Source organism: Chelonoidis abingdonii, chromosome 3 (assembly GCF_003597395.2).
Source record: "Chelonoidis abingdonii isolate Lonesome George chromosome 3, CheloAbing_2.0, whole genome shotgun sequence".
NCBI lineage: Eukaryota > Metazoa > Chordata > Testudines > Testudinidae > Chelonoidis > Chelonoidis abingdonii.
The window spans coordinates 204100450-204127488 of record NC_133771.1 but is presented as its reverse complement, the minus strand read 5'-3'; the positions used below and the strand labels follow the sequence as shown (position 1 = coordinate 204127488).

General features: G+C 41.5%; 1 protein-coding gene across 7 annotated transcripts in view; it reads right to left on the bottom strand.

Moving 5' to 3' along the window:
* KIF16B (kinesin family member 16B) overlaps nt 1-27039 on the bottom strand; it is a 220011-nt gene that overhangs the window by 107638 nt on the left and 85334 nt on the right. For all 7 annotated transcript variants that reach the window (XM_032763280.2, XM_032763281.2, XM_032763284.2 and 4 more), the window contains 5 exons: nt 25995-26114; nt 25424-25475; nt 24369-24506; nt 18715-18797; nt 18428-18516 (listed from right to left, as the gene is read on the bottom strand). In XM_032763280.2, coding sequence (XP_032619171.1) covers nt 18428-18516; nt 18715-18797; nt 24369-24506; nt 25424-25475; nt 25995-26114 — 482 coding nt within the window. The remainder of the gene's footprint in view (nt 1-18427; nt 18517-18714; nt 18798-24368; nt 24507-25423; nt 25476-25994; nt 26115-27039) is intronic.

The following is a 27039-nucleotide window of genomic DNA, read 5'->3' as shown; positions in this document are numbered from 1 at the left end:
GACAGTTAACTTCCAGTCACACTAACACCTCAACCACACATTGGGAAAGGAACTCAACTGCACATACAGCTAGTATATTGCACACTAAAAACAACAACACAACCATATGCTTCCTTATTGGTGGACTCATATACATATTTTTGAAAGGAGAGGACAAAAGTGGACTTTGGGGAACTTCATACAAGAGCAACCTATAGGTAGAAGAGCAGGTCCTCTTTGGACCAAGCCCATCTAAAGCAATACTATCAACTCTTACCAAGATCAAAAGCATGTAAAAATAACTTTGCTGTCAATAGTATCAAAGACAGCTAAGAGATCTAATACCAGCATGAATACTTGGAGCCAGGTGTAAACTGGTATACTGGAGATTTCAATGGAGCTAGGTTGATTTAAACCAGCTAAACATCTGGAATTTGATTTTCATGTATCACTACATAGTAGTTAGTACCCAGACAAGGGTCAGAGAATTCTGAGACATCTACCTACTGTGACTTATCTTGCAACAAACTTGTCAGTTATCGTTACCACAAGGAATTGTGACGGTTTCTTGAGCATAGGTCATACCAAAGACTCTTAAATGCATCAGACTGCCAGCTTCTCTCAAAAGGAAATGTTAACAATTTCCATCAGTACAAGGGTAAGCATTTCCCTGATGGCCTTCAGCAACTAGTAAAGACATGCATTCATGTTCTCCCAACACTTTCAGTACCTGAGAGTGCCACTGATTAAAACTCAAGCAGAGATGAGGTAATGTTTGCCTCCTCATGATGCACCAAGTTTGGCCTGAATCAGAATGCAGTTTCACCATAAAACAAAAATTTCCTTTCAACAGAAAGTATTCAAATCAGCACTCAGGTGGACACAGCAAGCATTTACCAAGCCGTATACAACCCAAAACAAGACTGATTAAGAATTTTGCAAAATCCTTCCTAGAGACAAAGAACCTCTACTTGCCTTCCCACACAACTACTGCATAAGAGTTTTTAAATTCTTTATGAGATGATCACTTTCCCTTCAAGACTTCCATCATCGTTCTAGCTCTCATCATCTCCTTCCTCTTTCAGTTGTTGCAGGCCATCTGTGAACCAGACAGCTCTGAAGGCAAAGCCAGGATGGGCAGTGTATATAGGCCACCTCATCAATGGTTAAGGATAAAAGCGTACTATAGAATTGCAAACCATTAACTCAGTGATCCATCAGAGGAAAAGCTTTCTCCCTCAGAGCCCTTCAAAAATGCTCTGGCTCTATTAATTTCCCAAGAGAGACCAACAAAAAGGTCAGCTGAAGTTTATATGATTTATAGCTGTTTGTTTCCACATCCTCTATTATTTGTTAGTAGCATTTGGAGTATGTTAGGTGAAACTAAACTACTAAAATCAGCTTCAAATGCATAGAAAGTATATTAAAAAAAAATTTCACCACTAGTAATAGTAATTAGTAATATAGTAATAATTGAAGATATACCAATCTCCTAGAACTGGAAGGGACCTTGAAAGGTCATTGAGTCCAGTCCCCTGCCTTCACTAGCAGGACCAAATACTGATTTTTGCCCCAGATCCCTAAGTGGCCCCCTCAAGGACTGAACTCACAACCCTGGGTTTAGCAGGCCAATGGTCAAACCACTGAGCTAGCCCTTCTCCCATCATGTCACTGTCAATTTTACATGCATAAGCACAGTCACTTGCTTTTTTCTTCATTTTTCTTGTTCCGTGAAAAAATTCTTCGATTTCCTTAACATACATTAGTTATTAAAATCATGAATAGTATAATCAAAATGAAGAAAATCTACATTAACTTTAAAATAAGGATTAAAAGCTGCCTTTGTTCTTTTGCACAATTCCCACAATGGAATTTAATCTGATTTATTTAGAGTTAACAATGGACATCATTATCCCTGAAAAAAATTAGACTTTCAGTACATGCTGCAGAATAAATTAAGCCAATTCTTACTAGCGCAATACTCCAGCAGCTTAATTTGGGCAGCACAACATGCACTGTTACTGATGCACACCTAGGCTGGCAAGACTGAGTGCTGGTAAGACTACCAAGATGTTACAATACTAGTTTAATACCCCCAATTTATATGCTTAATTAAAAAAGCTAAACCTATGGCAAGACCAAGGTTTCTCAGAAGTGGTTTTAAAGTTATAGTAAAATGTAACTTACAGAAGATTCTCAAGTGAAATCTTCAATGTAAATCTATGAGCAAAAGCTCTCTTTTATCCATAGCTTATTAGTTGAAGTAGTGTTGAATGACACAGGATATGAGAAGAAGGGTGAAAATAAGCAGAACAAAACATTTTGGAAATTAAACCAAAATTTTATTTAATATGGCACTACATTTTACAGATTAACAAGAGTAAAACTAGCCCTGCCTGAAGGCATCATAACTGAACATAAAGAATCCCTAAAAAATTCCTTAGGGAACTGCATTATTATACAAAAAGTTATCTCTTTATGAGGCACACAAAATTCTCACTGTATGAAAACAGCAGAGAAAGACCCACTGATATAGAAAACATGTAGAAAGTACAGCAATCTAAAGTAATCAGCCAACATTTAGCAACAGTTACCACACAGTGTATCTAGGGGTATGTTTACACTATGAGATTATTCCGATTTTACAGAAACCGATATTTGGAAACAGCTTATATAAAGTCGAGTACACGCGGCCACACTAAGCACATTAATTTGGCGCTGGGCATCCATGTACCGAGGCTAGCGTCAATTTCCGGAGCGTTGCACTGTGGGTAGCTATCCCATAGTTCCCACAGTCTCCTCCACCCATTGGAATTCTGGGTTGAGATCCCAATGCATGATGGGACAAAAACAGTGTCACGGGTGATTCTGGGTAAATGTCATCACTCAATCCTTCCTCCTTGAAAGCAATGGCAGACAATCATTTAGCGCCCTTTTCCCTGGATTGCCCTGCCAGACACCACAGTATGGCAACTATGGAGCCCATTTAACCTTTCTTCACTGTCACCATATGTGTACTGGATGCTGCTGACAGAGGTGGTACTGCAGTGCTACACAGCAGCATTCATTTGCCTTTGCAAGGTAGCAGAGATGTTTACCAGCCCTATTGCACTGTCTGCTGCTTTGGAAATTGGCGATGACAGTTACTAGTCCTATTGTACCATCTGCTGCTGTCATGGGTGCTCCTGGCTGGCCTTGCTGAGGTCAGCTGGGGGCGCATGGACAAAAATGGGAATCACTCCCTGGGTCATTCCCTTCTTTACGTTTTGTCTAAAAATAGAGTCAGTCCTGCCTAGAATATGGGGCAGGTCTAGTAGACAACCAGAGAGCACAGCCACGCCGGGTCAGAGCCCCAGATATCCCATGGAAATGATGAGCTGCATGCCATTCTAGGGGGTGCCCCTGCAACAACCTCACCCGTTGCTTCCCTCCTCCCACACCCCTCCTGGGCTACCGTGGCAGTTATGCCCCCATTTGTGTGATGAAGTAATAAAGAATGCAGGAATAAGAAACATTGACTTTTCAGTGAGATAAAATGAGGGGGAGGCAGCCTCCCGCTGCTATGATAGTCCAGGCAGGACTGAATCTCCATTAGACAAAGCTTAAAGAAGGGAATGACTGGGAGTCATTCCCATTTTTGCCCAGGCGCCACCGGCCGACCTCACCGAGGCCAGCCAGGAGCACTCATGGGATGACGATGATGGCTATCAATCCTATTGTATCGCTTGCCATCAGGGAGGGGAGAGGAGGGGATGCAGATGTTTAGTGCTGCAGCACCTCATCTACTAGCAGCATCCAGTAGACATACGGTTACACTGAAAAAAGGCGAGAAATGATTTTTTTCTCTTTTCTTTCACTGGGGGTGAGGAAGGGGGTAAATTGATGACATATACCCTGAACCACCCGCGACAATGTTTTTGACCCTTCAGGCATTGGGAGCTCAGCCAAGAATGCAAATGCTTTTTGGAGACTGCGGAATAGCTGGAGTCCTCAGTCTCCCCTCTCTCCCTCCATGACTGTCCATTTGATTCTTTGGCTTTCCGTTATGCTTGTCATGCAGAACTGTGTTGAGTCCCTGCTGTGGCCTCTGTCTATCATAGCTTTGGAGATTTTTTCAAATGCTTTGGCATTTCATCTTTTGGAACTGAGCTCTGATAGAACAGATTTGACTCCTCATACAGCGATTAGATCCAGTATCTCCTGTACAGTCCATGCTGGAGCTCTTTTTGGATTTGGGACTGCATGGCCACCCGCGCTGATCAGAGCTCCACGCTGGACAAACAGGAAATGAAATTCAAAAGTTCGTGGGGCTTTTCCTGTCTACCTGGCCAGTGCATCCGAGTTCAGAATGCTGTCCAGAGCAGTCACAATGGTGCACTGTGGGATAGCACCTGGAGGCCAATACCGTCGAATTGCAGCCACACTAACCCTAATCCGACATGGCAATACCGATTTCAGCACTACTCCTCTCGTTGGGGAGGAGTACAGAAATTGGTATTAAGAGTCCTTTTTATTGATATAAAGGGCTTCGTTGTGTGGATGGGTGCAGGGTTAGTTCGATTTAACACTGCTAAATTCGGTATAAATGTGTAGTGTAGACCAGGCCTAGGATACTGCAATTATAGCCTATTTTGGATGGACTAATCTGTCTCAAGTAACACTGATGGCAACTGTTGAGCTTTTTAAAAGTAACCACTAATTCAGACTACATTACTGTCATATTAGTAAACCTAGATCAAATTCTGGCTCTGCTACAGAAAAAACCTAATCTGAAAGAGTTATTGTTTTTTTTTATAATGCAATATGGTAATTCTCAGTTTTAAATGTATATAATACATTCAATTATGTTAATCCTTAATGCCACAAAAGATGACAATTGCCTTCATAATAATGCACCAAATTTGCTATTGTTACCTGTTTTGCACCTCTGGTTTGTCTTATCGTCCAGTTTAGCTGCAGTATCAATGCTATTATGAAACGTCATGCCAATGCACCAAACACTTAAGCAATTAAATAACTGCAATGTTATCAAGGTATGATTTAAAAAAATAGCAATTTACATCTTTCATCTCTTCTGTTCACTGACGCAATAGAAGTTATTCCCCATCTTAATACTTTCCCCTTACTCTTTTACATCATCTTTGTATATTAGATCCCATTCTTCTTTTGTGTTCTCTGACTGTATCTTTTCTTTACTTCTCCCTTCCACTTTCCTTTTCTTACTTTCCATGTATTCCTCTCTACCTACTTCATTCCTTTATTTTGTTACCCTGTTCACGTCACTCCCAAGCTTCTATTCTTTAAAAGGTAGCTAATCCCCCCTCCCAAACTACCTTTTATTCTCTCATACAAAGATCAACTGACACACGTTCATTCAGTAGCCTTGGTTCTAAAGGGGTATAGCTTTCAGACCGGCTCGAGCTGCTTACGAGCTGACAGAGGACTTGCAGATAGCCTTTAAAGACCCACATTTAAGCACGAGTCTTCTGAAGTAGAAAAAAATTAATGGACGTACACTTACTGCATCCAGGTATTTATTGCAAAACTTGATTGTCAACTGAGAATAAAACAAGTGCTGTTACAAATGCAGAAAGTAGCCTAGTACAGTAGAATCTCAGAGTTAAGAACACCAGAGTCACCAACTGACTGGTCAAGCACACATCTCATTTGGAACCGGAGTACACACAAAGGCAGCAGCAGAGACAAAAAACAACCCCCAAATACTGTACAGTACTATGTTAAACATCGACTAGTAAAACAGAGTTTAAAAAAAGATTTGACAAGGTAAGGAAACTCTTTCTGTGCTTGTTTCATTTAAATTAAGATGGTTAAAAGCAGTATTTTTTCTTCTGCGAAGTAGTTTCAAAGCTGCATTAAATCAACGTTCACCTGTAAACTTTTGAAAGAACCATAACGTTTTGTTCAGCGTTACGAACATTTCTGAGTTATGATCGCCATTCCCAAGATGTTCATAACTCTGAGGTTCTACTGTATGTGCATATACAGTAATTCTGATAAGATTAGGATGTCACGAGAACATTCTGAAGACACATCAAGAGCAGGAAAGCAAATAATCTTACCTGCATTAACAGCCACTAAAGTTTAACAAGCTGGCTATTCAAAGCTCTTTATATTACCTTGCTGAATTTATATGGCGTGAGACTCTAAAAAGCAAAGTGTTTACATTTAAAGCTGTTTTCTACCTAGCGAAGAAAGAGAAAGGTAGGACTTATTGTCCATCCTACTCCAATTTCACCTGCTCCTTAAATTAGGATACAGAATATCAACCTGCTCTGAAAACAGAGCTGGTTAAACTAGCTCGAGCAAAGTGTTTTAAGATCAACTTCAGGTCATTACAATTTTATGAGAACCTAGGGCTGTCAACTAATCGTAGTTAACACCCTCCATCTGCCCTGTCATCACTCCCCTTCCCTCCCAGACTCTCCTTCTGCTCTGAAGGACTTATAGACTCTAAAGTGTTATGTTGTTTTATTATATAAAAACAACAATAATTCTAAATTTGTAAGTTCAACTTTCATGATAAAGAGAGATTGCACTAGAGTACTTGTATGAGGTTAACTGAAAATACTATTTCTTTTATTTACCTTTTTTACAGCATAAATATTAGTAATAAAGTGACCACTGTACACTTTGTATTCTATGTTGTACTTCAAATCAATGTATTTGAAAATGTAGAAAACATCTAAAAATATTTAAATAAATGGCATTCTATTATTAACAGTGTGATTAAAAAAATTAATCACACTTAATTGCAGTTTTAATCGCTTGACAGCCCTATTAGAATCCAAATGTTTTTTTAAAAACCTACTTGCTGCTTTAGACAGAATCCGAGAGAGAGCAACATAATCTTAAAATGAAACCTCCTATGGCACAGGTACTTCACAGAGTTCAGGGGATGACCTCCAAATTGCTCTCAGAAATAGGAACCCAACTTCATTAATGGGGCTAGCAATATGCAACTCTGAATTTATAAGATATCACAGAAAATGAGAACAGAAACCCACAGGCTCTTCTGCCATTGATTGTCCAAGAGATCAGACTTTACAAGCTGTTTATTGTAATCTACAGAAACTGTAAAGCTAGCTATCAGACCTTATGTTATAAATTGCTGAACCTGAGAAAGACCATGAAAGTAACAGGCCTTGTAGAAATCAATCGAAGACAGAAGGCAAAAGAGCACTTCAGACCACTCTTATGCAGACAGTGGGATAGAGACAAGAGAGATTTGGATCCATATAAAATTTCAAACCTTTAAATTTTAATATGAACTATATTTATAAACCTACAGAGAACTTCCTCTCTCACTGCTTCATACTTCTGTATCTTCAACGTTTTGCTCCGGAAAAGTATTCCCAGATGTCAGTGCATTGTGCTACACGACTGCATCTTTACAAGGTACAAAGTTTTGAACTCTTTTAAATTAATGTTTTATTTTAACTACTAATGTGAATTTTTAATATGTATTTCTTGTGAAAATGACTGTTGGCACTGGATAGATGAAGGCATAAAAGATGGTAAAGGAAGTTTTGATTCTTAAACTAATACTGGGTCTCTCTGCCTGTTCAGCTGTAACGTGCAAGAGCCTTAAAAACACGAAAAGTCTCCTAAATGTATGAATGTGGGAAATTAAAACATGCCTCTAGGTCCTTCTTCCCTATGGAGGAAGAGGGCAAAAAATAATTGCAGCATAGGAGACGACCAAGGACATGACACATTTGATCTTCAGGGATAATTCTTACCCTGTAAGATGAAAAAACTACATGGAGAAAGAGCACAAGGAGGGTAAATATTTTGGGTTCCCCGCTTCCTGACTCCTCGCCCAATCAGTTTCTCTCTTCCCTGCCCCTTCCCTCATGTTCCCCATTCCCACTGGCTCTCAGTCTCAGTTTCCCTCCCCAGGCTTCTCATCTAATTTCCATGCACCACCATCCCCCAACCTCCTTCCCTGTGCCCTATGTGTTCCTAATCCCAATTTCCCATGTAGCTCCTGCCTCAGCCCCCAGTCTCAGTCTCCCCTACCCAGTTCACAATCCCATTCTCCTTGCTTAACCAGTACCAGGCTCCACAGACCGCAGCTCCCAGGCCCAGGCCCAAATTTCACCCTCCTTTCCACTCCCCTGCCAGCCTCCAATCCCAGTTTCTCCCTTGCCTGAGGCTCGTTGTCCTAATCTACTCAACATTCCATCCCCAGGTCTGGCTCTTGTCCCCTCTGCATTTCAATGTGGCAGCTGTCTTCAGCGTATGTGGTGAGACACTGGGAGCACAAGACAGAGCCTCCTTGCTCTCAGTTATGGTGCCCAGCCTAGACCACAACTGCCCAGACCTGCAAAAGCAGAGAAAATCCTGTTCAGCTCTAGGCTAGACACATGGACAGAATCTCCAGAGTTTTTAGCTGCTAAAACCTAAAGTCTCTATTGAGAGCGTATGAAATGTGAATTTTTTCAAAGGTTTATAACAGGGGTCTCAAACTCAATTTACCTTAGGGCCAGTGACAGTGACAGTTCTCAAATCCTCCCAGCGGGCCAGTAATGTCACTGAAGATTTTTTATTTCAAAATTTCTTAGAAATAATGAAAACCTGTCATACAACTTTATATAATTCTTCACTTGCCAGAGTTTTTAGTGTTTGCCAGCACCTGGCAGCGCTTCAGTTCTGTCAGTTTGTTGATGTTTGGCCTCAGTGACTGAGCAGTTGAAGCCTTCAGGATTGCAGCAAGGTGTGCATCAGATAGTTGTGTTCAGTATTTTGACTTATTTATATTCACTGTAGGAAAAAGTGATGCTGCTTCCATAGCTAACTGTGCCTAGCAACTAATGATGCTGCCTCGATGGCTGACTCTGCCCAACAACTAATGATGATATCTCTGTCCCTCTCCCCCAGCCAATGAGAGCTGTGGGGCAGCGCCTGCCGCAGACATTGCCGGCAGCGTGGCAGCATGAGTGTCTCCGCAGGCTGCAGTGGGGAGGTTCTCGGGCTGCAGGAGGCCCGCGGGCTGGGACTTTGAGACCCCTGGTTTATAACTTGGCCATATTTGGGCAGATTTTCATGGGGATTGGAAAAACCCTAACACAAGGCCACCCCTCTGCCAAATTTTAAGTCCCTACTCTAAAGCACGGAGGCCCTACAGCTTTTCAAGGGGAAAAATGTCTCCCAATTTTTTTAAGATGAGCACGTTGTCCCAAACCATGTTCTCATAAACAGCTGAACTGTTTTGGTTGACATGTTACGTGCTGGTTAGAAACTGTCAGCCAAAACAGTTAAAGTTTGACAAAGCTACAAGTAAATGAATCAGAGTCTTATTATAAGTCTTACAGTGTTGTGCAGCCTCACTAATGGGCAATACTATCAGACTCGCCTATAATAATTATGCATAATCAGTGCAAAAATCTGTGGCACACTGGAAACTGAGCAGTAAATTACACATCTAAATAATTAACACAATGGCAACTGTTACTTATTGCACTATTCTTTCTCACATTTATTTCAATAAAAGCCTTCACATTTAATTACTGTGCCTCCATCTCCAATCTGCTACACCAGAATACTGCAGAATCCACACAGCCTGGTGCAGTTTACGTACAGGACCATGTGCACACACACACTTTAGGGCTCCTCCCTTTCAAAGTCAGGACGCCCCCTCTCCATGGCTGCGGGGAGTTTGTCGGCCAGCAGGAAGTTTGTCACGGTGGCCTGACTTGCAGCCACACATTTCTTGTTCCCACTGTAAGACTCAGCATACCACCCATCGGCGGGGATCCCCAGCCCCTGGTTGGTGTACACACCCACAGTATAGGTCTGTGACCCCTGAGGGTGTGGGGGTTGAGCAATGAAACAGTCTATAGCCTCAGCCTCCTGGCTGGGACAATAGCCAAAGTCCAGGCTCAGGCCTCCAACATGTGGGCTGAATTATTACATAGTCTTTGACCTGCAGCCTCCTGGCTGGGCCAAGCAACTGCAGTCTGGGACTCGAGCCCTTTGGGTGAGATAGAGCAACCAAACAGTCTCTAGCCCACAGCGTTCTGGCTGGGGCTGGCAACAACTAATCTCAGTCTCAGGCCCCTTTGGGGATATGGGCTAAGTGACCAATAGTCACTGTCTCAGGCATCTTGGCGTAATGTTTTGTACCCGGACAACCACTGGGTATGGGGTACGGTAGGGGACCTGAGCCCACCCTCCTTCACTAGGTCCCAGCCCAGGGCCTTAATGGTGGTGGGTGATCCCATCATAGGGTCAGCAAGGAAAAAGGCGATTGCTACCTCACATCTCATCAGCACAATTGGACCAAAGTCTTGTTTCCCACAGCTACTTCCTACCAGTTTCTGTTGGTACCACTCAGTCATTTCCGGACTCAGGATCAGGCAGCCCTTCCTCTGATCTCTCCCTGGGTCTTCAGTTCCCTGGGGCAGTGGGTTGCCAGTCTTCTCCGCTACCAGTCCTGGACCTCTCTGAAGGCTCGTCTCTGCGAGAGACATCTGCCTCCTTTCCCTGGTACAGTGCCAACTGAGCTGCAGAGCCCTACTCTTTTACTTCCTGCACCACTCCTGCACTTCCTGCGAGTGGGATGGGGTTAGCTGAGCTTCCCAAGGGAAATTAATCCCTTCTGGATTGGAGGGAGGCTACTCTGCCTCACTGCACACACCATATGAACATGTGAAGATTATACCAGTAATCGGTGAATGAGGGAGCATGGCTGCCTTTTGTAATAAAGGTTCAAAATTAAGAAAATTTTCTACGTTCTTGGTTGTTTCTGGATGCTGAGAAAAGTAGCTGTAGCCAAGGGCACTCTCTTCTATCTGCACCTGGCTAGACATCTATGAACTCTATAGGTAACAATACTGACCTTGCTACAATAAGAGGTTACTTATTGTAACTAAAGGTTCTTCGAGACGTGTGGTTCCTATTTGGATTCCAGACACAGGTGCGCATGTGCCGGAGCCAGAAATGTTCAGCTGTACTTTCTCTTGACCCGCACGTGTGTCTTCCGCATGTCTGTGTCCAAGGCTATAAGAGGCCATGAAGGTCCACACCACTCCAGTATCTCTCTTAATCACAAGTAATGAAGTCCACAGTACAGGGGATGGAGGGTGGATATTGGAATCCAAGTCGGGACCACACAATCTCCAGTTACAGTAAGTAATCGCCTCTTCTTCTAGTGATGGTTCCTATATGGATTCTAGATGTGGGAGAGTGGTGAGCAGTGCTCAGTGTGGAGCTGGGTGCATGGACTTGCGTGAAGTCACAGTCTGCAGGAATGCTCATCCAACAGTCACATCCACTGCCTCGGCTACTGCAATGGCATAGCAAGCGCTAAAGGTGTGGACAGAGCTCCAGGTGGGAGGGAAGATGTGAGAAAGGGTGTAGCATTCCTCAATGCAATGGGAGATTCATTTAGAGATGCATTGCAAGGAGAGGGCCTGGCTCCTGCAGCATTCCATGATGGTAATGAAGAGCCTGGGTGAAGCCCGGAAGACATGGGTGCATTGCAGGTAGAAGACCAGCACCTGGCAGACTTACGGAGAATGCAGCATTTTCACCCTGGGGGAGGTGTAAGGTTTGGGGTAGAAGATCGGAAGGTGGATGCTTTGGTTGAGGAGGAATGGAGAGATCACCTTGGGGAGAAATTTGAGGTGCAGGCATAGGGAGACTTCATCTTTGTGGAAGACAGTGTGTGGAAGTTCAACCACCATAGCCTCCAGCTCGCTAATGCTCCGCAGTGACTGCCACCAAGATCATCTTCATGGAAAAATACATGAGGGAGCAGGTCATGAATGGCTCAAAGGGTAATTTAGTGAAGGCAGAGAGGATTATGTTCAGGTCCCCAGAGGGGGTAGGTTTATGTACCAGTAGAAAGCCCTTGACCAGGCCTTTAAGGAAGTGAACAGTGGCCAGGTGAGTGAAGACGGAGAAACCGTCCAGAGCAGGGAGGAAGGTACTGAGTGCTGCCAGATGGATCTGGCTGGAGGACTGGGTGAGGCCTGTCAGCTTAAGTTGGAGAAGATAGTCTAGGAGGAAGGGAATGGAGATGAAGTCCAGAGGGTAATGGCAACGGTGCACCCAGGCGGTGAAGTGCTTCCATTTCACCTGATAGCAGGCTTTGGTCGATGGTCTCCTGCTCTGTATGAGAATGTCGTGCACTGGAATGAAGCATGCTCTGTCTACACACATGCCCAATCAAAATACTAAGCCATGAGGTGGAGTGGGCCCAGGCTGGGATGCCACAAGCATCCCTGCACCTGAGTGAGGAGGTCTCAGTGGGTGAGTCTTAATATAGTTCACTGGACCAAATTTCTCCTCTGATGCTGCCTCTGAAGCGATGGTAGTGGCACTCATTGTGGCAGACAGGGGTGTGGGTTGTGAGGTTACCTTAAATTTCAGCGGCCAACAGTGATGGCAAACAACTTGCCTTCCCTTTTGGTAGAGGGCTTTAAAACCTGGGCTCCTTTGGGTTTTTTTTTGGTTTTTTTTACTTTTCTTTTTAATCAAAGTTTTGGGGTTAGGTTTATTTCCAATTCCCTCCTCCTTCTTACGCTGGGTGACATGGTGATTTTCCTTCTCCTGGGATTTGCACCCCCCAAGCTCTCGATTCAATATATTCACCAGCAATTTGTGCAGCCTCTAAAACTGTGCCAGGTTGTTGGGGGGTTTTTTTTGTTTTGTTTTGTTTTGTCTTGTCACAGGTGGCTGCTTTTACCTCATCTGTAACTACACATAAATAAAGCTACAATTATGTCACAGAGGTCATAAAATCTGTGTCTTTCAGAGACCTCTGTGACATTTTCTGCCTGGGGATGGAGCTCCCAAAGGGACCTCGCGCAGCTCCCTGCCCCCACCCTGGTGGGGGGACGCTGCAGCTGTCCAGCCTTGGCAGGGAGACCCCCTAGGGCTCCCAGCTGCTGCAAGGGGCGAGGGGACCTCACAGCAGCCCAGCCCCTGTGGGAACCCAGAGCTCTCACTCACCACAGGTGGCAGGAAATCCCCCAGAACTGCTCAGCCGCTGCCTGGGGAGACCCCGGAGCTCCCGCTCACTGCTGTGGTAGGGGACTCCAAGCCCCAGCAGCAGTGTGTGTTAAACCTGCCTCCCCCTTTTGTCATGCATATTTTTAGTGAAAGTAGGGACAGGTCATGGGCTTTTGTGAGTTTCTATTTATTGCCCGTAAGCTGTTCATGGACTTTTACTAAAAATATCCATGACAAAATCTTAGCCTTACCTATAACAATTACTCCTGGGCCATCAGATCAAACAGTTTTTCATAATTACCTTCAACCCCAGGTCCCATTATCCATTTTCTTAGAAAAATACTTGTTTGACAATATCACTCATGTTAAATAAGTGCATAAAATATTTTGAGATTTCTGTAGTTCAAGTGTAATCTTAAATCTTTTCAATACATTTTCTTTAAATTCCATATACACCTTAGCATCACCCTCCTCTATATCATTAAAACCTTGTCTGGCTTTCCTAGTTAATCTGGGAAAGAGGATAGGCATCTTCTTATCCTCTGGGATTTGTGCATCCCACACAGTTTTTCAAAAGTGGACAGGTACTCTTCAGTGAAATTAGTCTCTTTATTAACTGGGCAGACTTTCTCCTATCTCTGGTGCTGAGGGACGGTGGGGGGTGCTGGGAGAGAATGTACTCACGTGCTGAGACAGCTCCTTTTGGTGTTCCAGTATTCTGAGTTGCAAAGTGTGAGCTTCCAGCTGCCTTTTGTGTGCCCCGTCCTCAGCTTCCATGTTTTTTTGGTGGGCTCTCTTCTCAGCTTCCTTTGCTCTCCCTAATCCAAAATCTCACCAAGGTCTCCAGAGCTCATGTTCTTTATGGGCTGCTCAGTACTGCAATCAGGCCAGTTCAATTGTGGTGTTTTCCTCTGTGGCATCTGGGGCAGAAAGGTTCTTGGACTACCTCTGGTCAGCACTTACGAGCAAAGCTTTCAGCTCCTGGAATTTTCTTTTTATGGGATATTCCCCTCTCCTTACACAACTATTCCAGCTCTTTTCTGTCAAGACCTTCATATGACTGTGATTCATTCATTATGACTAATGTGTAACCTTTCAAGCTTTCAATACCAAGTTTACACTTTTATCAGAGCTAGGTTATAATCTCTAAACCCAAAAGACCTGTTGCATATGAATCTTGCTAAGAATACATGAGTGTCAAGCTGTCTGGAGTGGCTCACAAGCATGAGTACCAACCTCAGGACAGACTTAAGAAGTAGAGCACAAACTTCAAACTAGTTGTGAGCTTTGTGCTTAGATTTCATCAACTAAGTATCAAGTGTGAACTCCTAAATCACTACAACAACCTTAACATGGAGTCGCAGACAGTACACTTGGCTGCTCTGATCTATCTTGCCACTCAGGCAGGCTTGCTATTGTGACAGATGGTCCCTTACACCAAATATCACAATATTCAGGTTACTCCCAGTCCCAAAGGACCAGTCACTTACCGCAGGTCAATTGCGCCCTAGATCTTTCACCAAAGGCAAAGCTTGAAGCCAATCCTACAATAAAACTAACTAAAGATTTATTTCTTTTCTTAGCTAATAAGAAATTACAAGATTAAAGCAAGTAAAAAGACACACAAATGTCTCCAAAAAGCAAATATAAAAAGTAAATAACTGCAATATGCTAGCTTTATACGTCCTCCAGGGCTACGCCAGGCCAAGCACTAGGGAACTCTTACTTATGTTTAAGCAATCTTCACCCCTCAGAGTTCAAGCAGCATAGAGATGCACAGGATTCTTCTTGTCAGGTATTTTTACTCCCTTCCCCCAGAATTCAAGCTGATGGGATGAGCGCACCTGCTTGTCTCCTCTTCACAGGTGTGGGGGAGCAATCAACAAAGTCTTTGTTCTCTGATACTTCATAATGGCTCATTAGCTTTCAGCGGGCCTTCTTGATGGGCAGAACATAATACCTTCCATAGGAAGTCAGCATTTCTACACTAATTAATGCTCCTTTCTTATTTGAAGACTCACATAATTACGGAGGACTACAATGCAAACATTTAACATAACCTTAAAACATGGGGTACACTGATGTTATAAACAAAATTAATACACACAGCGTCCTACAAGCATTTCATAAAATCTAAGCGCTAAACCCATGCTTATAATCTTAACATCTATTGAACAATACTAACACGCCAGACTGGTGAGCCAGACTGGCTTTCAGCTATGCATTTGTCAGTGTTCAGTGAGGCCTAGGAACTTGGCATGAGATGGCACCTGGTCTGCCAGTGTCACAGTGTTCGTTGGGGAAAACTGTTTAGACTTTGTTCCCGAAAAATACTGAGTATATTAATTGTTCACATTCAACTTGTGTAATTTCAAAGGAAGTGGGAGGCCCAAGTGATTTGAAGATCTTGTAGAGAAGACAGGGGTGATCTGTCCAAAATTCCCTGCCACAGAACATAATCTGGTCTATGCCAGAAGTATTTTATGAGGTCAAAGAAGGAATCCTGTCTGGCAGGCACATTTTGGCAGCATCTGGAGATGCAGCGAACTCCTCCAGGGATAGAAAAATCATCCCTAACCCTCCCACCACATACTTTTCCATACTACAAAACCATACCCTAAGTTTGAGGACTGCGAGTGACACAACCTTGAACACAGTTTGTCTGATCTACATTGACTACCAAGTTGTGGTCAATACTGTGAGATATAACTCCATTGTTCATAGCAGTGTTCAAACAGGATAATAGTCTGGAAAAGGCACGGAGAGGCAGAATTATAATAAGCGGCTCTCCAAGAGCATCCCCCCTCCCTTTACAAGAAATAAATCTTAAGAGCAGTCAGTAGTAGTTTTTTAGATCAATCTGTTTTGGGAGGCTGGGGAAAACTTGCACTTTTTAAGAATTCTTTTTCAACTCCCTCAGAAAAGATAAACGTGAAATTTATGAGCAACCAGTTCAGTGTCTTGAGTTCTCTGTGAGTAACTTTCTGGCAAGAGAGCAATCATCATGTGTGTGTCAAGGAAACCAAACAACATTTTTATACATAAGCTACAGAACAGAATGCATTATTTAAACTGAAGTTATCACTAAATATCCTATCCTGCAAATCAGGGAGACATGGAGAATGACTCCATAGTTAAGAGTTAGATACAATGGAGGACAAACAATCCATTATTCAGGTGTGAGATTCAATTTAGGGTAAAATTTACCAAAGTGACTTCATAATTTAACCCTCCATATCCAAACACCATTCAACTCTTTAGAGAACAATTTTCTTCGTAATATTTCAGTAAAATATTTACTAGCTTTTTTAAAGGAACTGTATATTCCTTTTTTGGACTATCCTGTTTCCTCAAATTTCTGAGGGATATTCTAATTAAAAATAATTGCTATGATTTCCAAACTTCTCTTTCAGTCCCTCACACTCTTGGATAACAGCAGACACATGCCACTTTCGACATTTTAAATTTAAACACATTCTTGTCCCCCTTACTTGGGGTAACCTATGTTACACCAGAACTAGCCAATAGTTACATCAGCTACTTCTGCCTTCAGATGCTGCCAACCTGCCTCCCTAGCCGCATTGCTCAGAGACCATGGGGAACCAAGGAGACAAATGAGGAAGCAGGCAGTATGGGGGTTGGCTCCTGGGAGGGAGATGGGGGAGCAGACAGGTGAGCCACATGAGAACAGCTTTGGAGAGCTGTAGGTTAGCAGGGATGTATGCAGGGGTTTTGGGGAGATGGGGCGGGGAGAGAGAAAGAGACAGAGAGAGAGCACGAGCATGAGAAGGCTTGCATCAATGCATGGAGTGCAAGAGGCAGAGGGAAGCCCAATGTCTGGGCATCACAGCATTGGTGTTTGAAGAATAAACTCTTCTCCTGATGCCTACATGCAGAATCACGGGACCTCCTCCCACCCTAAGCTCCGCAGAACAGCTGAATCAAAATCCCCTTCCCCTAAAGATCCCAATCACACCTTCTCAGGTCCCTCAGAAAGCAGCACTACAGGAATTGGGAGCGGGGTGGGAGGGGAGTTGAAAGAGATGAGCAGACATGCAGAAGGGACATGAGGAGTCAGACTATGGGAGAAAGGAGGCAGGGGAAGGGGATGGAGCTTGAGCTGGGAGATCCAGAGAGGGGAAAATGAAGAAGACATCTCTACCTGCAGCACAAATCACTACTCCATCTAGTTCTATACTGGGATTAAAGTAAGAGGTAAAGATGTAAAGCAGTGGATCCTTCTCTTTTCCCTGGCCTGGGTAAATGGCTGCTCCCCAGCAGAATCCCCCTTCTCTCCTTGGCACGGATAACCAGTGTTTTCTCATAGCTCTCCCTTCAGCTTGATAGGCAAGATGACTGCTTCCCCATCCTGTTTCAATCCACTTTAAACACTTCTCAAACTCATGCAACTTTATCCCTCAACACAAAACATTAGCTATCGAGAAAGCAAAACACACCATACTTCTTCAGTAAATCACTTCAAGGGCTCCAGTACAAACACTGAACAAACAACCTCGAACATGGTAAGTTTTATATTCTGTTAACTGCCTCCATTAACAATCAGCAGCAGCAAACTTAACTCAAACTAATGACAAAAACTATTCACCATACTCTAAACTAGCCACCTACTTCAAACAATACCAGTTCCATAACCCGAACCATCGCAGAACATCTGTTACTCCTGGTTGGAATTAAAGGTTCCATGTTAAGTGTGGAGGTAGTGAGAAGTAGCATGAGTTGTCTATGGGTGGTATGTTTGCATCATAATACAGAGTTAGCAAAGTCACTGTTACTGTTGAAAGGGCTGGGTGAGGACTTGAGACACTGATTTCCTGGCGTTATTATGCTTTACTGTTGTTACATGTACTTGAGCAACCTTGAGTGATTTGCAGTCAAATATTGTGTTTGGAAAGGATAAATTACACACGTAATTTTTAAAGAGAAATATCTTGCATGGGAAATTAGGACAAACGGAAAATTTGCTACATCATGAATTCTACTGAACTGTCTTGTTTGCACTGGCAAAACTTGCCTTATGAACTCCATACACTGCAATTTTATTTGTGTCAAACTCCTACAGGTGCGAGGCTGCTCTCTAGAATAGGACTGTTCTCGTGTTTGGGGGCTGAGCTCCAGGCAGGACTGGCTACTCACTAATGCAGTAATGCTCTCCTCCTAACTAAAGGAGACATTTTGGTTTACAGGTAAAATTTTCAAAAGCACTTAAGTGACTTTAGTAGCACCTTCATAGCCTAAATCCCATTTTCAAAAGTGATTTAGGAGCCTAAGTCACTTTGGAATCTTTAAAAAATGCATCCTACATTTTTGGCACAAACATCATACTGTACACAATAAGTTAATTAACGAACTGAACTCTTCATCTAAATTGATATTTAAAAATACATTTAAACTAACTTTTTCAAGAATGAATTATTGCTATTTGTGTAATTACTGTTTAGAATATACTTACCCTGGATTATAAAGCATAACAGCTGAGAGGTTCTCACAAGATTTTGAAAGATCTGTCATAGATAAACTGAAGGAAGACAGTTGTCCACTCTAACAGAACACAGAATTAAAAGATTATTACTAGTATTAAAGAAACACTGCTGTGCTTACAGAAATATCACTTCTTCTACTTGACAAAATATGAACTATTTTGATGTAAAGCAACACAAAAAATTATCTAAACCAGTGAATATTTAAACATATTAGAAACAAAAATTATTAAAAGATTTCAATTGCTCAGGTACTCACCTTTCTTTTTTCCCTCAGTTTGGCAGCTTCCTTGGGATGATTAAAGCGAAACATATTGGTTCTCCCAAGTAATATAACGGCACCTAGCAGGAAACACACACACAGGTTTATTGACAGCATACTGTATCAGGAGATGTCCAATAATTTTCTCATTCATCTGACAAGAGCCATGACTTCTACAATATAAGACAAAAATTAAAAAGCATTATTCTAGCAACTAAGGTTTTGGGGGTTTTTTAATGTTCAGATGGAGCTGGAGCCGTGTTAATGGTTATAGTATACACCTTGTTCCTCCCTATTACTACTTTAAAATACATGGATGTTATGTCTTTTTTCAAAATATAGACTAAACCATTGGAATATTTTATCCAAAGAACAGAGGTGAGCAGTGGAGATGGCAGTAGGAGCTTTCTCACACTGATTTACCTATGTATACCTCAAGGCCATTTGGAGAGATCTCTTCTATGGTTAGAGAACAGTTCAGTCTCCAACCCATTTAATCTCTGGACTCCTTTCTGAAAGGTGCCAGTTATTGCCAAATGTAACCTGTCCACTACTCAGCACAAGTGAAAACACATGCCTAATGGCAATGACTTTCAATCACTAACAATCTGAGACAGATCGGAACCAGCTACTATAAATGCAGAAGACTCCATTACCCTGTCATCATCTGTGCTCTCAGCCAGTCATTCCAACCAGATAGACACTGATCCAAAACTCTACAATATCCAAAACAGAGTCATCTGACTATGATGCTGAAAATCTATTTCATGAACCAAAACCAAATTATTCAATAGTCCTCCATTACATTCAGATAAGTCAACCTGTTCTGTGTTTAACCAATTACAGATGACAAATGAACATACATTTCTGGGCAACTACTGACAGATTTGGAGGACATTAAGGCCAATTTTAATAATACTCTAATAGTAATTGTGTTGTCAGTGGTGTCTTACTGTTATAATGAAATAGAAACTCTTTTTAAATAGCCATCGATTTACCTGGTTTTATGGACAAAAACTTCCCAGCACAGTCAGGCAAAGCTTGAGGAGAGGTGTCATATTTTATTTCAACAAGCCAAGTATGTTAGGATCAAATTCTGCCCTTAGATATGAAAGTTCCACTTGATTAAGAGAATTTGCCTTACTGAGAACATTTGTTTTTTGTTGTTGTTTTTTTTACCGTGATCACAATTTACATGGTCTTTAATAATTATGAATAAAACTCTGGAGTGAAATTCTGGCCCCAGTGAAGTCAGTGGTAAGACTCCCATTGACTTTGATGAGGTCAGCATTCCATTCCTATATAGGCAGCACCCCAAATGTAGTTTCCTATAAGACTTGTAGTTACAGTATTTATTTTAGGTGATCTAGACTTCCTAATGTAATGAGAGCGCCAAGTCTATTGGCCAAAATAATTATCCAACTAAAATGGAAAAGTGACATCTTCAGATGTGGGCAATTTTGCTAATTTGCAAAAAGTTTTTTTATGGTCTAGTGGGAGATCTTTAATATTTTGTCTGAATACTTAGAAGAGCATGAGTATCAATTGATATAGTCTCCACTGATTCTTAAAGTAAGCATTCATATTTGTTCCTGACTGTAAGTTTTTATGTATCTTGTATATACGTGGATGCCATCTTGTTCTATGGTCTCCCTTCCCTTTTGTTCGACTTTGAAGAAAACTTTGTAAAAAAAATTTTAATAATGTATTTGTAGATATTTGTATGTTGGTAATGCCTACAGATTCTCATTATGCTCGGTACTTTGCACACACAGAAGTGCTTTACAATCTAAATAAATCTGGCAGACAAAGGGCATGAGAAATGTTGGCATTATCACACAGAAAGGTGAAATCAAACATCCTTTGCTTTCAATTCTGGATTATAGTAACAGTGCTATTGCATTTCATCCCAGTCTAATCTTAAAAAGATTTACTGTTCATGAAGGTTTGTGTTGCAAAGTCATCTCGATACCATCTCTGTAATTTATGTGATGCAGTCAGGTTGGCCTGTCATGAAATGCATTGGGTATCCTTTTTTTATAAAAGCACATTAAACAGGTCCCTGTTGGTCATAACCACTACAGTTTAAGTTGTAAAACGACTTCCATTCTACCACTATTTCATATGATTATAATTTTCCCAAACATATTCATTTTCATTCTTGGTCTCTCCTGGAAGGTTATTTTCATTATTTTAAGAGGGTGGAGGGGAACTGATTTCAGTTAAATTCCTTAATCTATTTTGGAGTGAGTGTAAAAATCACTCTAAAATCTTTAATCACTTTTCCATGTGATCAGATGAAAACAACAAACAAGTGAACTGAAACTTCAGAATTAGCATGTGGATAAGCATTATTGTTCCTACAAATCTGAAAAAATGGTTTTAAAAAAAAAGTAGGAATGTTTGAAACTAGGTGATTATGCATACAAAGTAGGACACTCCATTGTTAGCTGCACATTTAGATTCCTATTTATCTAAATAGGGAGTACTTATATGGCTCCCATCATTATAATATCTGAATTCCTCACAATCTTTAATGTATGTAGCCTCACAAAACCCTTATAAGGTAGGAGGAACGTTGTTTCCATTTTACAGATGAGGATTTATATTTGACAAATTAACATTTTAGTGTTATTCTTTTTATTATATAAGCATGATCATACAATTTTTACTCCCACTTGAAAGCACTTACTTAGGTTAGTATCTACGTTAAAACAGAACGAAAAACATATTTGAGCCTAACCAAAGGTTGCCAAATATTTGCTAAAGAAGAGGTCACATTGCTCAATATTACATGATTGTACAATGCAATTCCCCATCAGAATGCATGTGTGCAAAGTATAGAGTTGATGTTGTCATGGAAACAAATGGATTTGCTATGAGTTGCATGATTTATTTTTTTATTTTAAGTACCTACATTCGGAGCGGGAGTATGCGGCAAAGGAAAGGGTTTATCAGACAGCATCAAAAGGCATGTTCCCCACCACTGGCGTAATTCTTATCTGGTAATGTAACTCATTTCTCCCCATTCATATCCAGTTTCAACAGAAAAAAAAACCAAAACATTTGGATGAAAATAAAATGTGCATGGTTCTGCACATTATATCACCAAACTTATCCCCACCACATTGAAAAAAAATGTTGCAACCATTAAAATTAACTGATACATAGTGAGAATTTTCCTGGTTGTAAGGCAAAAGTTATTTTTAGTTGAATTCTAAAAAAAGGGAATTTTTTAGTAAAAACGTGATGGTATTTTGGCCTAAATTTGGATCCAAATTGGATTTAGGTTGGGATTTATTCAAAACGGAAAAACAGTCAAACATTTAAAGATGGATTTAATGCTGCTGAAAATCTTGTAATATGTTTTTATGAGGCGAAAATATTACAGTAGGCTGTATTTAGACAAAAAGCACATTAACTAGAATTTACAAATGTTTGAAGTAATTTGGAGAAGGAAGTGATAATTATGTGCGTTTATTCCTAGGAAAATCTAAACACTAACACATTTCCAAATAAATGGTAATTTACTAATGAAAGGACACATTTAAAAGTCTCAGCAGTAAATTACAACTACCTAGAGCAGATATTTAAAAGTGCTGAGATTCCAGGTTGAGAAAGTAAACATTAATAATCAGTGCTAAGATATGTGTATAACAGAACAGCATGAGAGAGAGAGTGTGTGTAACTTTAGCACCCTTGTGGCGAAGACAGCGAATGTAGCAGGGAAACTCCCTTCCACCCCAGGAGTACCTCTTCCACACCCCTGGAGTAAATACACACCCATCTACTGTGACAAAGTTCCTCCTCTACCTTGGTGGGTCCTGCGCTTATTGGCAGATTTGCTCACCTCAGTGATCTTCCCCACAGTCTGGGTCAACTCCTCCTGTGTCTGATCAGGAGTTGGGGGGGAACCCGGGCCCGCTCTCTACTCCGGGTTCCAGCCCAAGGTCCTGTGGATTGCAGCTGTCTGTAGTGCCCCTGCAACAGCTGCATGACAGCTACACCTCCCTGGGCTACTTCATGGCCGCCTCCAAACACCTTCTTTATCCTCACCACAGGACCTTCCTCCTCCTGGTGTCTGATGCTTGTACTCCTTAATCCTCCAGCAGCACAGCCTCTCACTCTCAGCTCCTTGTGCCTCTTGCTCCCAGCTCCTCACACGCACTTCCTCTCTTCTAGCTCCTCCCTCCCTGACTGGAGTGAGCTCCTTTTTAAACCCAGGTGCCTTGATTAGCCTGCTTTGATTGGCTGCAGGTGTTCTAAATCAGCTTGTCTGCCTGAATTGGTTCTAGCAGGTTCCTGATTACTCTAGTGCAGCCCTGCTCTGGTCACTCAGGGAACAGAAACTACTCAGCCAGCGACCAGTAATTTACTCTCTACCAGACTCCTGTACCCCACTGGCCTGGGTCTGTCACACTAGTGAATACAGTGAAGGGAGCAAGGCTGGCTCCTTCTTATTTCAGCTCCTTTACAGTTAAATGCTTAGATGGTACAGGAATAGCTACACTGCACCATGTGACCTGTTAGCCCTGTAAAAGCATCAGCAAGCATTCCATGAACCACAGTTTGAGAATCACTGGCTTAAGCAAACAGCAGAATTCTGGTGAAATAATTTTAACAAAGAAAAAAATCTATACCAAACAGCAAAACCTTGTCTGATACAGTCACACAATTTCATTCAAAACTTCTCACAGCAATTGCAATCTGCCCCTTCTCATGTGGAGAGCCTCACTGCACAGTAACTAAGAGATCCTCCTACATCCTAACTCTTTCTATGCAATGGCCACACACCCCAGTGTGCTTGAGTGTGGGATACGCTCTGGCAACCAAATTTCACAAAGTCTACAACAGACCGCTGCCAATACAAAGCTGCAAATAAAATGTTTAGATATTTGAGCTGACGCAGAATGTACAATCAGAGCCTCCCAATAGCAGCACAATGCACCTGTGCTCAATGATCTACACTGACTGTTTCTTGGTTTCTCGATCAAGTTTAAGGTTTTGTTTATATCTAATTCTATAAATGCCCTAAATAGCTTGTGATCGTCCCATCTGAACATCGCCCCCCTCTCTCACACCATTCTTCTGCGCTACAGTCAGCAGAGGTGCTTGATCTGGATTGCTATCTATTTAAAAGAGATGGCAGGAGTGTGTGTGTTCTCCATGCGGCCTGCAACTCTGAGGGAAAACATACTCCTCTGCTCCAAAACAGTCCTGCTCTGCTGGCCTTTAGGGACTTGGGGGTGGGGGGGGGTGGGGGGGGGGTGGGGGGGGCAGGGACGGGGGGAGTAACAAACATGGACTAGCATTCCTTTTCTTTATTATAGCAATACAAACAAACAATTTGACTTTTAACCTTTCATAGACTTCTCTTGTATAAAAATCCATAAATTCAAATACTTAATAACCATGCATGTGAATTCATAATTACGGTTTAAGCTTGTTAACCGTTCTCTTTCCATTATAACATTTCTCTAGTTCAACCAAAGAAACCTACTGATTATTTTGGGTAGTGAGGGAGGAGGAATGGAACAGTAAAATTAAAACTGAAGTTAACAACTGCATCCTTATGACGCAAAGGCCTTCCACGGTTATCACCGGGGAGAAACAAAATAATTGAAAGAAAATATGTTTTTCTGAGCAAATACCTTGGTTTAGTTGTGTGGCCTCTGTAATCTGAATTCCATTCACAGAACACTGTGCTCCATGCAGTGGTATTAAATTCACTGTACCACTGAGATTTTCAAACACGCAGTGCTCACTTTCCAAATCGAGGCCATGAAGCACTAAAATACCCCAGAGCAAAGAGAAGAGTTATTTTCCTAGCATTTAATGAGATTTGAATTTTTTTTTCATTGATTGTGGGTGCGCACCACCAAGCATTTGAGTATGTATTAGTCACTTTATTCTGGACAATATTCTGTGTCCTCTCCACCAACCCATGCGGACATTTGATTTGCCTCTTTTTTTGGTAGAGACAACTTTTCTTCTAATTCCACTGGACAATAACGCCTTCCAGACAAATCTTAAATTGTGGGACAATTATTTTTATCTACATGTGTAACTAGGGGGCAACTATATTTAATCTGAAAATACAGGATGTTTATAATGTAAAATACTTAATGCTTGTCTGCAGTCACAATTATTAAAGGATAGTCAAGACAGAACAGAAACTCAGGTTTCCTATCCCCATGCTTAATTCACTAGACCACGTAGCTTTTTTTCACGTCCCACGTGCATTTTCATGGAAAAATAGCCTGTGTTTTTCACCATAATCAGATAATCATACAGCATTTTGTCAAACATTTCAGAGTCCAGGACACACACTAATTTAATGGAAGCTTTACAAACACAAAACCAGGCATATTTTGACCAAAGAAACCTGTTATAAAATATGCCCAATTCCTATTTCTCAAATTATACCCAAAGGATATGGTTTTATTAACAGACGCTACTATCAATGTCACTTGACATCGCATACGCCCACTGAATTATGATCATGAAAACCAATGTATCGAAATACAGTTCTCTTGTGTATTTTGTTTTTTAAAAGAGTATTAATGTACATTCATAATCAGCAAAATATATGAATATCAGTAACTAAAGAGGAGGGGAAATTTTAAACATGTCGTATGTTTGGATGTCGGAAGAGAAATGGACATTAGAAGGAAGGATGGATATAAAAATGCCTCAACTTTCTTACCAATATCCTGTTCTGTCGCAGCATCTTCTCTGCCAACATATGTTTGGCCCTCCTAGACAGGGGAAAAAAGCTGTTTTTTTTAAACTCTTCAAAATAAGATAGGATACATTATTTTATTACTCATCCCCACAGACACAGTACTTCAGATCAAATTACTGTTTACACATAATGTTTTGATTATCTAGGAACAATTTTAAATTGCTTTATCAGACATTGTTAGTTCAAATTTTACTTATATTGAGCAAAACCACCTTGATGGTTCTTAGGCAACTCATCTATATTTGGATTTCAATTCAAGCTTTACAACAAGATGAATGAAAAACCAACAGAGCTTGCAAGAATGTCATACATCTATCACTGGTTAAAGAGTTGACCCTCAGGATAGACCTAGGCTCTAACTGATTGGTATTTTAATTTGAACAAGTTACAGCCTTTTTACAGCTGATGTGACAGCGCTGGAGAAATGTAATGATCACTTACTGTACATTATAAAATAATACTATAATTAAAAGTTGTCTATTTAAAAATCATGAGGCAGATAAAGACTGTGGAAGCACAGAAGTGTGTTTACCTTCAAGTGATACAAGATGATCCCAGTACTGAGAAGATCATCATCAATGCCAATAAGGTGAGGCAGTTCCGAATCTAAAACGACACCAATTCCTTCTTTCCTCAGGGCTAAGGTTTGTTCCTGCAATGACAAAAAATGACAAAAATTTACTTTCTCCTCAAAGCAGAAAGAGGGTATTACTGTTAATTCTCTATTTAATTAACATTTTTTAATGAATCGGTAAGACAAAGTCTACGCTGCACATCACCTACATGTAGGGTATGTGTAGCTACACAGAGCGGAAAAAAGCAAGCTGTGACCACACTGCGGTGAGTAGCTACATGTGTCAATGGAAGGCTTTGGCTGTAGGGAGGCAGCGGAAAAGCCACTGACAGCTCCCCTCCGCCCATGCCCTTCCCCACTGCCTTCTTGTCAGAGCTTTTACCCCTACAGTGAAAGTCTTGGGCAGTGGGGAGCTGCCAGAGCCTGCTGCCAGAGACTTTCCTATCAGTGGTGAAAGGCTCCAACAGATCCCTGCTGTGGAGAAAGCGCCAGCGGGACACTACGCTGCTATTTTTAGAAGGGGTAGGCACTGTTTGGGCAAGTAGAGAGCCCAGTAGGGTACAAATTCATAGAGTGCGAGCAAGTGTCTGCTCTACTCACCCAAGCAGCGCCTCACTGTCTACACTATTATTTAATCCATGCTAGGGGGGCATGTAGCAAATGTGCAGCATAGACGCACCTCAAGTTGACCTCTTGTACAGTGTCCACAAGGAAATAAACAAGCCTGAAAAATTAGATTTCAATTTTCAAATGGGAATTCCAAGCTTGCTATTCAGGAATTCTATAAATGTATGTAGGAATAGTCAGTAAAGCAGCTGTATTACAGCAGATTAAGAGGATTACTCAAAAGAACCCTATAGTAATGTTGGCTGAATGGAAGTTATGCACTATTTTTGATGTTGCATGAAGAGTTTGGATATTCATATGGCATTTGTAAGCATAAGGTATGGAAAATTGAGAGTTCAAATATTGAGAGTCCTCATAATGAGCCTGGAAAAACCAA